The sequence below is a fragment of the Excalfactoria chinensis genome, chromosome 5 (assembly GCF_039878825.1).
Source record: "Excalfactoria chinensis isolate bCotChi1 chromosome 5, bCotChi1.hap2, whole genome shotgun sequence".
Lineage (NCBI taxonomy): Eukaryota > Metazoa > Chordata > Aves > Galliformes > Phasianidae > Excalfactoria > Excalfactoria chinensis.
This window is the reverse complement of record NC_092829.1, coordinates 29,205,332-29,221,397: the sequence shown is the minus strand read 5'-3', so window position 1 is coordinate 29,221,397 and position 16,066 is coordinate 29,205,332. Positions and strand designations below refer to the sequence as shown.

The 16,066-nt window shown below is 37.7% G+C and overlaps 1 protein-coding gene across 31 annotated transcripts in view; it reads right to left on the bottom strand.

Annotated features, from left to right (window-relative positions):
* GPHN (gephyrin) overlaps positions 1–16,066 on the bottom strand; it is a 240,785-nt gene that overhangs the window by 6,998 nt on the left and 217,721 nt on the right. For 16 of the 31 annotated variants that reach the window (XM_072337125.1, XM_072337096.1, XM_072337102.1 and 13 more), the window contains one exon: positions 503–590. In XM_072337125.1, the coding sequence (XP_072193226.1) occupies positions 503–590 (88 nt within the window). Of the gene's footprint in view, positions 1–502; positions 591–9,034; positions 9,107–16,066 lie in introns of all 31 variants that reach the window. The other 15 variants (XM_072337092.1, XM_072337095.1, XM_072337098.1 and 12 more) reach the window with 1 other exon arrangement.

Here is a 16,066-nt window from a genome sequence, read left to right as displayed (position 1 = left end):
TGTGACAAAACTATTTTTGTAACAGATACAGCTCTGGCAAATATAGGAAATAGATACACTGAATAAGAAAGAACTATTCATATACTTAGCTGCTTTTCAAAGTACTTGCAAAGTAGCTTTCTTCTACCCAAATTTTACCTGCTCTAAGAGTAGAAAGAAGTTTGTTGCCTACATGTGCTATTAAGCTATCACCTTTGTCATCATAGCTATATAAGTAATTCCTTAGTTAAAAAAAATGCAAATCACACCAAGAGCTAGGATTTTCCCTTTTGTTCTATGCCTACTATAGTACAGTAATAAGAACAAATTAAATGAGGATAGTATTGAAGGCTTTTTTCTTAATTATTCACACTTAAATATTAAAAAAAGAAAAAGAAAGAAAGAAAAAAAGAAAATGACCCCTTTTTAGAAAACTTTAATACAAAAGCAGAAGCTCTGATGACAGACTCTGGCTTGGAATTCTTACAAATATTACAGTAAGTTGTACTTAAATTGAGCATACCTTTTCTCCCATAGATACGCCTCCTGATGTAATGATCACATCAGCACGGCTGATACCCTCATTCAGTGCATTCAGTAAATCATCTGGGCTACAGAAAAGAAGAGGTAAGCAGATTAGTGGCACGCAGCTACTGTGAGTTACAGTGTAAGCATCTCTGTGTACAGATAGACGTGCATATATACATACCCACTTTAAAAAGGAAACACAACTAGATAATACTGAGATCTTATCCTTCTGAAGACTCTATTCTCTACTAAGACACTACTCTATTCAACTCAAGAGCTGCAGCTGTATTAAGCAGACACCATACAGGTTGCCCTCTTTCTATCTAAGAGCTTTGTATAATGAATGGAGGGATGGCATAGGTTGGGACAGAAGAACGCCAATATGAATCTATAAAAGCATGCCATTTGCACAGCTTGTAGCAATACAGATTATGATTTAGGTCAACTGACAGGTCTACACAGAGAGACCTGACCCATAAAAATTACCATCCACCACACAGGCTGCAGTACTACCTTATTTGATGTGTGTAAAAATGGGGGTAAGGATCCACTTCAAACTTGTATTAGTGCAAAGTGGGATAAAATCCTTTGCTTATCTCCTCCACTTGAGGGCTCTACAGCAAAGGCACCTGTACATCCACTTCAGCTTGAAAAACCATAATCCATCTTGTTCAAGTATGCATTCTTCATGAGAAACAGCAAGCAGAGAGCTGTCATATTTCTTCATAAAAAGAGTATAATTGTGAAGATGAGGGATAGAAAACAGTACATTTAACTGAGTGTCTTAAAACTCTTTAAAAATCCAAACTGAAATTTTAGTTCTGAAGTTACCATTACCAACCTAGCAAGAGTGCTTTGCTAACACGGAGCTTAAAGGAATGTGGGGAGAAACTCTGTAGCATAAACCATACAGGAAGGCTGAAGGAAACCAAAAATACACGAAATGTGTACTTTGTGTAACATTTGTAAACTGACCAGAAGCCAGCCTATTGCTAGGACTGTATGTTGTGTTCCTTCAAAAGCATCAAATAGCACAGAACAATTACAAATTACATTTATGTGTTATCAAGACTTTTCAAGCTGCAAATGGCATGTATGCTATACTTGGTTAACTTCTGCTACATGTCAATATAAAATATAATCACCACAGTTCTTTCGGAGACTGAACTGTAAACAGGAAAACAAAAAATACTATATAAGATCTTGTTGATCTTTCAGAGATACTATTAAAATGTGTGTTCCAAAAGGTTTCTTAGCATCTTGCCTTTGCCCATGGCTTGCTAAGATATGATTTATGCAGTACTTAGCATATTTTTGTGCTGTGTGCACATTTTGTGATACAAAGACAACTCCCCCACCGAGTAGATAACTCAAGCACAGGCAAACCTGTACAGTCCTCATCTATTCATCAGAGAACTCATAATCTTTTCCCACCTTGTCTGTCTTATAGGCAGAAAGGCTTCAGAACCCCTTCTCCACCATTTCCAATGAGTGATGCAGCATTCTGGTTGACATCACACCTTGTGATTATGCTGCACAGCTTTTCTAAATGAAGTTAATGCCTCCTATTTTATGATGTCAGGCTACGATGTCAGTAGCAGATGTCTGTAATAGGGCAGTAGGGGTTGAAACTTCCCAACAATACTCTTGTTACATTTTACTGCTGTGAGACAGATGGCAGTAGAGGAACAGTCTGACTAAATAGCATCTAACATGGAAGCATGTATGAATCAAAGGTCTGGCAGTGAATTCCTCCATTTGGAAAAAAAAATGGCACCCACTGACATTCACTGATGCTTGCTGAACATCTATGGAGCCCAAACAGTAGATGTGAGCACAGTGAGGTTGTGGGCAGTGTGTTTCAGCACACAACTTCCTCTGCAATTAATAATACAAGACACTCTCCTGAGTGGAGTAATCTTCAGTCAACACAGTAGTAAACATTTTCCTTGCATTAGTGGAGTTAATGGAGAAAGTTATCATTCAAATTGCACAGTAACACATATATGATAATCAGATTAAAAAGATCTCACTTATCATTTCATTTGTTGCATAAAAAATGAGCAGCTTTCTATTTGGATTGACATGGAAATGGAATAAACTAAAGACTATTAACTTAGGAAGAACAGAAAAAATAATTTTGGTATCTGAGCATAACAGGACAAGATTGTTCTAATGGGCTTGTGCCAAATCACCACAGAGCTGAAAAGTAACACTCACCATTTGAGAAGGTACAAATCAGAAGCTTTCTTCTGAAACCCTGGCCATTTCTAGGGCCAGGATACTGAATTAGCTAGACAAATGGTCTAATTTAATACAATAAATCCTTAAAAAATGTCTTCTGAAAGTGCTATTCTTGTATTATTATTATCTTTTTCCCCTGTGGATGGGACTGTAACAGGTGCTCAAATATAATGGTGAATGCCTTAATCAGTGTAAAGGAGATTTGATGGGAAGTCTCATTTCCAGATGGCAAAATTTTTCTGTTTCATTTGGTGATTTTCAAAGTCGGGGTGACACTGTGCAAGAATTGATTACAGAAACTACACTGTGTGCTTCAGGTTACATCCCAGCATCTTCTGTAAATACAACGAAGAAAACTGTTCTATAAGGATGACATGCAGTTTATGAAAATATTCACATAGGTAAGTTACTACAACTCCAAACTGTCTCTCAAAAAAGGAAGAAATCTCCATTTAGAGCAGATTGTGTCAGCACAAGTATATAAGTACTGTGTGTAGGTTGCTCTGAAAGTAATGCCTCCTATTTATTTTCATGGAAACTTCAAAGATACAAAAAGCACAATAACAATACTTGATAGAGCAAGTTCTCAGCTACAAAATACTACTTTTCAACAGCAACCACCATTACCTATGCATGTTTGCCAGCAATAAACAAGAGCCTGCACGCTGCTTTCATAAAAACCTGCAAGGCCATCCAGAATGCAGCTTGTCTAACTGTGCTCACATCCACTGTTTGGTCTCCATAAATGTTCAGCAAGCATCAATAAATGTCAGTCAATGGGTACCATGTTTTTCCAGATGGAGGCGTTCAAAGCAACACCTCTGCCTCATCCACACTTCCATATCAGACACCATTTGGTCAGACTGCCCCTCTGCTGCCATCTGTTTCACAGAGACAAAATGTAACAGAATACTGGTGGAAAATTTCAACCTCTACTGCCATACCACCAACATCCGCCTCTGACATAGTGGGCCAACATCATAAAATAGGAGGCATTACTTTCAGAGCAGCCCTCATACACACATTTTTGAAACTGCAGACATAAAGATTTACATAAAGAGCCCATGTACTATTAAATATATCTTAATACTCTCCACTAATTGTGTCAGTTGATAAACAGACCTTCTATTTTACCACCCCAATCTCCTGCCCTCTTTACTCAGTTTTATATAACAGAATGAATAGTACAACCTGGAAATTAGTTGGAGGGTATCTGTTATAGTGGCAGCAGCACGTGTAGAATCTGATAAGTATATACATGACATTACAGTTGACATGCCACTTGGTTCCATCAATTTAAAGAGAGCTTTTGGAGGCTAGTGGTGTAACAGAATAGGAACGCTTTCTATGTTCATAACAAATTCTGATTATCAAAGCCACTTTGCAGAAAACTGTTATGCAGCACTCGGTTACTGGGTTGTCACTGAATTGAAAAGATACACGGGAGCTTAAGAGCTTGAACAAGACAATGATACAAGCCTCATTAAAAAAGACATCAACCAGATACAAGACTTTCTTCCTTTCTATCTGAAAATAACTACAATACAGTCTAGACCGAGAAATTCTGTTTTAAGTGCCATTCTGAAGTATCCTAAATTACAGTATAATTTTTTCTATCAAATAAAATCCATGCCATTAATTCATTTCTGTTGATCCCGTTCTTGCACTTCATTGTCATTAATTATAGATCTGTCAACCTCTTCTTGTGACACAACCCCTAACATCAGCAGCTTGAGATAAGTGCAATTTAACTGCTCAGTTTTATCATTTAATTTAGAAAACAAATTAGAAAGAAATTGTGAGCTGCATCACCTACCATTCCACTGCAAATGTATGAACCCTGCAAAACCGAACCAGGGCATTTAGTTAGGACTGACTTAGCAAGCCACTGTGACAGTGGAGAATCTAGTTCACCGCTGATTTCCAGGACCATTTCCGCCAAGATCTCAGCACAGTAATCTCATTCTTTCAAAACAATCTTACTATCTGACAGTCATTTCCAGTCCTTGTACTTTGCCATATACAGCTATTGTGTTTGGATGATTAATAGAAATACTTTTGATAATCATACTCTTCTGTACATCAGCCCAGGCTTTTATAAATCCAGATCTTTTGGAAAAGTCTACTTGCTAAATTGATGCATGCAACCTTAAAACACGGTGCTTTATAAATATATTGAGTGGACATGCAAAAAGATGCATGCACCATAACGCACCATGATGCATGCAATGCATGCAGAAGTGTTTTATTGTGATTACTAAGGCAGAGTTTTGTTTTTGTTTTTGTTTTTGTTTTTTTTAAATTCCTACGGTTTTACTTCATTTGAAAGCATCTTTTACATTTCAATTATGTGATGAAATAATCACCCCTTTAAACATGACTCCTCACAGATGCAGAGGACCTAGACATTTCTGCACACTGAGTGAAAGCAGAAGTGCTAGCAGTGGCTCTGCACCAATCATGCTGAAGATGAAAGCAGATCAACTGCTCCTCTACAGCAGCTGACCACAAACTTCAGAAGTCCATGTGCCATCTACAGGTACCACAGTTTAGCATATTCTGGTCATGCCCATGTGAAATAGTGGCTTGTGTTATTTTGCATATTGAGGCCTCTTTTCTGTTAATCAGATCTCTGAGAAAACAAAATTATTTAACAATGATAGAAGAACTGCTAGAAAATATTTTTGTGTGCGAAGATCCCAATAAAGTTTCTACTTTCATTTCAGAAACACCTCCAAAACAACAAAGAATTTAACAAATGAAAAAAAGCCAGGAGTTCTTATTGTACTTGGAGATCTCATCAAGTTCAATGTCATTTGTGTTTGAGGAAACACGGAATATAGATTTAATCCTTTATGATTAACTCGTTTTTCTTCTTGCGCTCATTCACTTGAGGTGACAGATTTCAAAATGAACAGATGGATGCAGCTGGGCATAAAGACAAAATCTGTTACCCACTTCTCACCTCATGGCTGAGAATATTTTACATACCAGTAATTTGCAGGATGCAGAACAGTGAATAGATGGCATATTAGGTTTAGCCAGCTAAAGCCAACTTCTGTAGAGTATATTTTGAGTGTAACAGGAATTCTGTGTTTTGACTAGTATGGCTTTCCAAAGTAGAAGCTGATCCAACTCTGATGATGTATCTAAGAACATATGGGAACTCTTCTTGAACTGTATTTGTTTCAAAATTTTCTACTGTATTCCATCATATTCTCATAACATTTCTTCCTTCTCCCTTCTGTGGTATTTCTCTGGAACACTTTGGGCAGACGCAAAATGTTCTTCCTAAGAATACAGGCCAACTTGTTAGGAAAGCTGGAATCATTACCATAGTGCCTTGTTTATCATGACTATGAAAGTTTTATTATCTGACAGCAACATAAAATAACCTTTTTTTTAACTTTTTACTGTTCCTCTAATTGATGCTGCTGTAAATAAGAATACTATTTCCCAGAATCATCTTTTTCATGTTTACATTTATGAAATCAAAAAGATTTTGATTAGAAGTGTTCAACTACTTTATCGAAGTCACCATAAAATCTGTCTAGTGCCTTAATGTATCTGAATGACAACGTACTTTACTCCATTGCTTTCGTGGACTATTTCAGAAGGCTCCCAGTCACATATATGATGGAATGACAAAAGAGCCGAGATGTTAGAGATAGGAGTGTGGATGTAACAGAAAATGGTCCCACATTGTAGAAGCCAGGTGCTTATGCACATTCCTACATGAAAGCATTACATCATTGATGGCTGGATCTGTATTGCATTTGTCTGCTGCTTGTGTATATTCATCTGCAAACACTTCTGAACTACAGTGATATTTTTCATTAAGACTGAAAGAAAAGGAATGAATTATTGACAGTAGGTGCTGGTTTTCAGGTGCCATGCCACTGTACTTGCCAGTGAGCACTTTGGTGCTGCTGCTAGTAGAATGCTAAATTAAAATGTTAAAGGATTCCATTTGTTTTAGGGCAACTGGTTCTGGATATTTATTTCCCCAGTGTCAGAAGACAAAAACATGATGCTTAGGTGTTCAAAGCAATACCAGTATTCACTCTAAGTCCAGAGCAGTGTGTTAAGAAAGAGTCTGAGAACTGCTGGTTTCTATTAATTAATAAACTATTCCTGGCTATTGTATTTGCTGTAGAGCCTCAATTCCAATACTTACCAGAAATTCACTAGATTTTCTGTGAAGCTGAATGGGATTTCAATACTAAAGACAGTAACTTTTCTTTTATCTTGTTTCTTAGTCTATATGGATTCACTGACAAGTTCTTACTTTTAGAGTGGAAAATATTCAGCAATTTAGTCAGGCTGAAATAATGTGACTGGAGATTACATTGCACAATACAATAATCAATATCAAAGACATTGCTCATCAGTAGATATGACTGTAGATATTCACTGGTGACTCTGAATACAGTTTTGCAGTTATTTCTCTCTCAGAGCAGTCATTAAATATAGGACATATGCAGACAAATCTGACACATGGTGTCGTGGCATAGCTATCATGGAATTTCTTACCTTATTATCATTTTGATTTAGCTTCAATTTTAAGAGTACAAGAGCTAAATTAATCCTCACTGTAAATCAGAATAATTGCCTCAGAATTACAGTAAGCACGACTCTATTTCTATAGGTAGAAAAGCAGCTCCTAAAGGCAGTGCCTCAGAATGAAGGTTTTCCATGAAAAGCACTGCCTTGTAAAGAATCATAACTTAGTCATGTGGAAAAATGTCTGTCTTTAAGTGACCCGGAATCCACAGGCTAGGGACAACAGAATAGGGCCTTTCAAAAGTTTTCCTTGACATCAGCTGTATCTTCTTCTTCCCAAAAAAATGTCGTATGAAGTACAATAGTTATTTTTGTACACTAAAACATACAAGTTCTAAAAGACAAGTAAAATAAAGCTTATTAGACCTAAGTGGAAAGAAGAAACAGAAGAAAGACTTATCTTGTTTCACATGAACTGTTTTTTTTTGACAGCTGTTAATCAACAGAAGAAACTACAACTTCATTTCTATCTGCAGTACTTGGCCATATTCATTCAAGCACAAAGATGTTTTTCGTGTAAGAGAAAGCCCACAGTATTTTCTCCTGCTTCAGAAACAGGAGCATTTTTTTGTTAGCAAGGCTTTACTCTATGGGCTCATTTAGTATGTGCCCTTTAAATAGGCTGTTGATATGTGATCAGAATTGTATAAGGAATTTCTGGCTTACCAGCTACAGTTAGATTCCAGCTTCCAAGCCTGGATAAGGGCAGACATGTTTGACACATTAAATTAACATGTTTTAAAGCTACAGGTGCTTGTAAGCTAATTGCAGTTGAGTTTTTGGGATGCAGAATACAGCACAAGATGCTAGAGAGCTGTTCGCTACAGACAATTTAATGAGGAAGATCTAGATCTACAACAATATGGTTTCCGCACAACCAACCAATTGCTAAACAAGGAGTCTTTTGAAGGCTAAGGCTATGACAGATTGATTCAGTAATGAGTACAGAAACTTGTTTTTACAGTATGCAAAGCAAATGTTAAGATATAATTTAATCCCGCAACCTTTTCTTATTAAAAACAGGATAATTAACTTCAGTGAGAACCCTCACACGCCTGAAATTTTCAGTTATTAGCCTTTAGTAGACTTTTCATTACTTTTCTGTCCATTTTTAATTCCTACATTAATCAAACCATATAAACTATTTTAAAATTTTTGTTAATGGAGAAAATTACAGATGGTTTACTCTCCGTCTGGCTTATTTGTGATAGGAGATAACATTCTGTAAATTAATGGGTATTATTAAATCAGCCCCTTAATAAGACCTAGCATATAACTTTATAGTGCACAGTTTAGAAATTTCTCAGACATTCCAGTTAGCCTACTCTAGAGGTGATCAGCATGGTAATGGAAAAATAAGCATGCAGAAAAATAAGTAATGAAGAGTCATAACAGTGACTTCTCTAGAGCTGTACTCCACTATTACAAGACGTTTAATTCCTAATTTGCTCTGTTCTGAAGGATAAAGGTGTCTCCTACTACTGATGAGTAATGTAAACATTCTTGCTATTAACAGAAATTCAATTCCATCAGCATTGTGGAGTCATGGATGCACTAGTGCAAAAACATGTAATGTATGGAATAAAATAGCACTTGTTCCTCTATGGCAACCATTGGTAAAATCTGTGCTCAACGCTCTGCACTGACAGACACCTAGGCGAGCCTGCCTGTGAGCATGCATGTGCCTCCACATCCCAAGTGTTTTAAAAACGGTGCTCACCAATCTGGTAGGCCTTTCTCCGCAGTGTTCTGGAAGCTCTGTGTCCCTTCTTCTTTAAAAACATCTGGCTTCCTGAGGGTAAAGGAAGCAGAAGGGGTATAATAAAGAGCCTGGGTAGGGGAGAGGCTCCTGGGGTGAAAGTAATGCTCTCTGCCCAGCTGTGTCCCCCTTGGTAGTTCTGAATACTCAAAACAATCACGGGAAATACTTCATCCCTGTGAGGCCAGCTAACACAGAGGAAGGGTTACAAAGGACCACAGATCTGTGATAGTTTGGACAGGCCTTTCCCATGGATGAAGAGTGAAGTTACAGAAAAGTTAGATTCTACTGGGTACGTCAACACTGTAGTTCATCTTTCCTTGCAGAAGCTATGGAGGAACTTCTTTACTCTTGACTTCTAGGCAAAACAAAATGAAGCATTAAAGAGCCTGATGTTTAGGAAGGAGGACTGTAGATAATGGGAGAAGGGCCCTGTTAAAATATTTTACTCGAACCTGCTTAAAATGGAAAATAGGGTAAAGAAATTTCGGGGCAAATAGAAATCTATAGCACTTCGTAGTATATTAAATATCAATGCAGAGAGCTTTCTGGTCTCCTACTCTGGAAAATGGTCTCAGGGCATATTAAATGTCATTTTCTTGACTACAAAGGAAAAAAGGGCTGTAATTTATCCTATTTTTACATTTTCACAGTCAGTAGGGATGCCACTTCATTACTGAGAAGCTGCATATCCAGCTACTCTACTCCATGTGGCAGGATTAGAAAAAAAGATCGCAAACTGAAAAAGTTACAGGACTTCTAAAAAATACAGTTAGGGCTACATTTAAAACAATTAATTTTGATATGAATTCCTATCCTTGTGAAGTCAGCATTTCCTTTTACATATACCTTTTCCAAGTCAGTTTCACTGGGAATAAGTCATTTTTAGGTACCTGAAATACATGTTCTATACTCTTTGGATAATGGACAAGTACTTTTGTATTCTCTAGGAAGTAAAGGACTTTGATATTTGTCTGATTTTCTCAAAATATTAGACAATTACATGTAAAATGCAAAAACAAATAAAATTGACATGACGATTTATGTATGTCAGGACTAAAAAACAAAAACGAAATGTTCAACATTGAAATGGACTCAGTGATGAAAAGTCACTGTGCAGCTCCTGAGCCCTTTCTTCTTTTCAGCAGATTGGAGCCTTAAAACTTCCCCCAGACCCCATCTCAGGCTCAGCTGATCCGGCACATAGAAGCTGCAGTCTGCCATTTCAAAAATAACATCTGTGCACACAAAGATCCTGTCTGACGGATGGATGTGAGGACAAGACTGGGCCAATATGATTGTGCTATGTTATACTGTTAAGGATACAGACCGACATTATTAACATGGAATCTGAAATCCTCTTTTTCACCTTTGTAAGCTCATGCCTGGTTTCTCCTCATAGGTCATCACAGAAAGGGTCTGTTGGATCAGATGCTTACTAAAGTTGCTTGGCAGTAATGGAAGAATATTAAAAGCATTCAGGTTATAAGTTTAGTTGTGAGTCTCTTTCTGTCAGATTTCCTAAGGTAGCCATTTTCTGGAATGTCTTCAGCAATTGTTCATCTATTCATTGTCAGTCCTTCATAGGGTCACTGTGTCTCAGGAAGTGATATACAAAAGACTTTCATAGGCAATCCCAGCTTTTGCTTTAATCATTATGGAAAGCAGTTTCAAGCATCAAGAAATTTTTATGGCAAGCTGCGAAATCTAAATAATACTTGAGTTGTCACAATGATCTACAAGAAGGTCAGCTGACACTATAGATGTGCCCACGTGACACAATGAATTACAAACAGTTTTATTTTGCCACAATAAATACAGTTCCAAGTTCTTTCATTTGCAAATATAGGAAGCTGCATTTTGTCCTCTTTTTCTATTTGCTGTCCAGTGTTATGTTCTACTATTGGCTTGTGAATCTACAAAAGTTAATTCAGAAAGAAGCCCAGGACTCTGTTGTGGACAATTCTAAGAGTGACACAGTTTTGCATTAGCCTAGCACTACTCACTTCTACACTGTAAATTTCACTTTGTGTCACATGATGTGGTTTCTTACCAGTAAAGAAGATTCCCTGGGCTCACAATACCCACTTCATGAAGTTCTTTTTTAGTTATGGTTTGGCTCAGATGCTTCTTTGTGCTTCCAGATTCCAATATGTGCATTAGATGAGATTACTTGTTAAATGTGACAAAGTATCTGAGGTTTGCCCTACTGATTATTGAGATCTGTTACAGATATTAAATGTTTATGCTTGAAAAACAAAATATTCTTTTGATAGATGAAAGAGTGGACCTTGATCTCTGAACTACCTTCAAACCACTAGTCAGCATCCTCAGATTCATTAGACTATGACCACACTTGATAACACCATCATTTGAGCAGATCTAGAACTCAAGCCAATTCAGCAAAAAAACCCCAACAATACATGACTGACTTCCTTTTCAATAACAGACCTTTACTTGCAGTCCTTTGTTAAATCAAAGAATTATAACATTTGAACTTCAGTTCAAAGCGTATTTGACTGTACCCAAGAAAGACATTAAACTGTTGCAGAGAAGAAGCTAGGATGCTGTGTCCGAATTAATTCTGCCTATCACTCACATTCTAACTCATATAATGATATATGTCAACTCAATACTGCATGCAAAATTTTAGAGCAGTTTCCTTCTTTTCTCCCCCTGACTCCAGATGTTCCACCTGAATTATGATGTGGGTAATTACATGCAACCCACACAACTAGAAAAGACTTAAACCCCTTTAAGGATGACAGATACAAAATTCAAGCAGACTCAAACAGAGTACATTCTTGAATGAGTCAGGTCTTAGTTCCATTCCAAAACATGAAGACACTCTTTCAAAGACTGTATTTTGGAATATTATATATGTATACAATATATACAATAGTAATATCAGAACAAGACAGGTGATTTTAAAGGAGTTTACCTGTCACTTAGGAGCTCTGTGTCAACTAATATGTCACAAAAAGAGAGGTATATAAATGAGAAACAATCATTTCTAATGTAGACGAGCTCCCATATGCCAACCTAACACACAACATAAAAGAAAAAACACTGCTGATTTTATAATTGTTCTTATCAGTTTCCAAAGGAACTGAGCAGATAAAGTGAATTTCCTATTATTTCTCTTCCAAAGGAAGATTTTCTTGCTATCTCCATCGTGCAATCACAAGCTCATAAATGAAAATGTGGCTGGAAGCAGCTAATGTTATTAACGTGTCTCTAAGAAAAGATGATAAGCAAATTCAAAAACAGAGAAAAGAATGCAGAGAAGGGAAAAAGGAACTCAAAAGTAAAAACATATGAGGAAACTGAATTCATTACAAATGTCATCGAAATTCTTTAGGAAATTCAGTAAAATGAGTCTCTCATTGAAAGAAAACTGGCAAAATGGCAGATGGCTTTCTAAATTAGAGGCCCACTCTGTAGCAGGTTTTACAGTGGTTAAACATCAGAGTTTTAAATGAACAGTGAACACAAAGAAGACCAGAAATGAAGGCAATAGACACAAAAATATCCTGATCATTGCGTTAGTAGAGCTTTACAGCTCAGAGCTGAGATGAACACTTGTTTGGTCTTCCTATATGAGACAGCAGACAAAAGTACATTAGAGTGTCAGTTTTAACTGGTCAGCTGATCAGCAACTTCTGTAATTTTTAGCAAGTTATTCTGTGATTCAGACAAGACGCAAGGCACCGCAGCCAAAAAAAAACAAAACCGAAAACATCAGAAGGGTTCTCCCTTCTTTGATTTTGTATATATTTTTTGCTTTTGGAGTAGCCCTGCGGGAATATCTTCCATTTCAACCTCAGAGATTTGTGTTCTTCAGACAGTTTGGTTTTTATGTGTTAAGACCACTGGCAGAGAAAATGGTTTTCAGACAGCTTCAGCTATGTTACATATAAACCTGTTTTCCAGGTTTGTTCCTTTCTTCTACTGGTTGCAGTTACAATTTTAACTGCAGGTTTTATCTGTGTGTTTTGGACTTGTGTTTTCAATTTTAAATACTGACTCCTATTGACAATTTATGAGAATGGAAACAATGACAATCTCAGGAACTGTTAAAATGGTTAACAGTTAAAACATACTGGTTTCAATCGAAAATACAAAATATGGAAGTGCGCCTTGAGTGGCCAGTTTGAAACATAACAACATATGATTAAGATGGAAAGACATTTTAACACTGAACATAACTATCCTGCAGCCACCTGCAGAGATGCCATGCTTCTCCAACCTTTCACATTCCCTGCTGGAATGTGTTTGTATGTATCACAGTGTTGAGTTTTGAAGCAGCTGTCACTTTGTTCACACCTCAGCTGGATGTGCTGTTTTCTTAAATAAATATCTCTGAGTGATTCATATGCTGAAATGACACATAGAAATACTTACTTCTAACTTTATCTTTGCAAAACAATTCTCATGCTTAAGTACTAGCTTCTTTTGTATGACAGAATTTCCAACATTGCTAGAAAATTGACCTGTTATGGCAATAATAATACTCAAATATGCTTCCTAATAGCTTCAGTCACTGCTTATGGTGTACAGGAAGTTCTGATCCCTGTAAAATGTAAAAAATTACTCAATGTAAAATGTATAAGCAAAAAGAAGTAGAAAAAAGAGCTAAAAATATAAGCCCCGACCATGAAATATGAGAAAGGGGGAAATACATAACAGTGAGGACTTGGAAGGAAGTATTACAAGTTTTCAATTTTCCCTTCTGGGGAAGTTTATAGTTTGGCAGTGTTTTTACCACATCTGTCCTGTAGGTACAGCAGGCATAGTGTCTTTCTCTTTTTTGCTCTCTAGTTACATATGTAAATACGTACAAATTAAACTGCACATATACACGAGCACACACAAACACATATAATCTATGGTTTAACTTCAGTAAACCATTTAAAAGACACTAAAGGCTTGTTCATCTTTTCCACAGACATGCTAACCAAAGAATCAAAACTGTATCCTTTATAAGATCTCTTTGCTAAGTCTCTTGCATTTTTCAAGTGCTACGGTACACCATCAAAGCAGTCGTGTTAGTCGGAAAGATACATACTGAAATATCCACACAGACATCACTCTCTCAGTAACTTCATTATCTAATGAAATAACATTATACTGGTTATCAAACTAATTCACGTAATCAGATTTTTCATTTGACTGCAGATGCGTTTTAATGTAAGTTTATGAACTAGGTTTGCTGGAGTGAGAAAGGAGAAAGACTTGTAAGGTCCATATATCAGGTTGTGAGGATTCTTCAGTAAGTTAACACTAACAAATTCTTCTTTCAAAACTTACTACAAATTATTAAATCACTCTAGAATTGGAGGCTCACTACTTCTATTCTCTGAACAAAAAATGACTACCTCTGCAGAAATTACCCCCCAAGCATGAAACTGAAAGCTTAAAAAAAATCTCTTATTACCTTTCATAGAATCATAGAATGGCCTGGGTTGAAAAGGACCTAAAAGATCATCTAGTTTCAACCCTCTGCCATGGCCAGGGTCGCCAACCACTAGGACCAGGCTTTGCCCAGAGCCACATCTAGCCTGGCCTTGAATGCCACTAGAGATGGGGCACCCCCAACCTCCTTGGGCAACCTGTTCCAGTGCATCACCAACCTCTGTGTGAAAAACTTCCTCCTAATATCTAACCTAAACCTCCCATGTCTCAGTTTAAAACCATTTCCCCTTGTCCTGTCACTATCCACCCACATAAACAGAATCAAAGAATCACCAACAGTTGTTCCTCCTCCTGTTTATGTGCCCCCTGCAAGTACTGGAAGGCCACAATGAGGTCTTCCTAGACCTTTCTCTTCTCCAAGCTGAACAAGCCCAGTTCCCTCAACTTTTCTTCACAGGAGTGGTGCTCCAGCCCTCTGATCATCTTAGTGGCCCTCCTCTGGACTCATTCTAAGAGCTCCACATTGTTTGCTGGGGGCCCCAGCCCTGGACGCAGTTCTCCAGATGGGACCTCACAAGAGCTGAGTAGAGGGAGACAATCACTTCCATCTCCCTACTAGCCACCCCCTTTTTAATGCAGTTCAGGATATAGTTGGCCTTCCAGGATGCAAGCGCATACTGCTGGCTCACATCCAGCTTCATGTCCACCAGGACCCCCAAGTCCTTCTCCACAGGGCCATGATAACACTATCTCAAGACACAGAGATTTTCTTAGGGAGAATTCAGAAGCATCAATCTCTCTCATAACTGAAAGCAAAACTGCAACACTTGTCTGCCTTTGACACATGCGTATGTTTGCTGCTTTTCAGCTCACATCCAACAAGTAAAAAAGGGATTACAACATGTATTTATGCTAGAAAATTAAAAAACAAAACACACATACTTGGCTCTTACATCACTAAAACTGTTTGTACTTATCACTGAGAGCTTTCAAAATTACTTGTCTTCACACACATTCTATGCCCATGAATCTCCACAGATTCATGAGCTAGGAGGTTATTGAAAAAAGTTCTTGAAATAATTAAGTAAAAAGCTACAGTTTTGCATGATGACTCTATGTTATACTTTACATCTGATGGTACTGACCTCCCAGCAAATTTGATTTAGATACTGAAAGGCCTCTACCAGGTCCGCCCAGAGCCTTCTCTTCTCCAGGCTGAACAGTCCCAGCTCTCTCAGCCTGTCCTCGCAGAGAGGTGTTCCATCCCTCAGATTTCTGTGGCTCCCTTCTGGATGTGCTCTAACAGGTCCACGTCTCTCCTGTGCTCCACATCTGAGCACAGTACTCCAGATGAGGTCTCTACTGCCCACAGTAGAGGGGTAGGATCACCACCCTTGACCTGCTGGCCATGCAGCCCAGGACATGGCTGGCTTTCTGACCTGTGCGGGCACATTGCTAGCTCATGTCCAGCTTGCCATCCACCACAACTCCCAGATCCTTTTCAGCAGGGTTATGTTCAATCCTTTCATCTCCCAGCTTGTATTGATAATGGGGATTGCCACGACCTAGGTGCAAAAC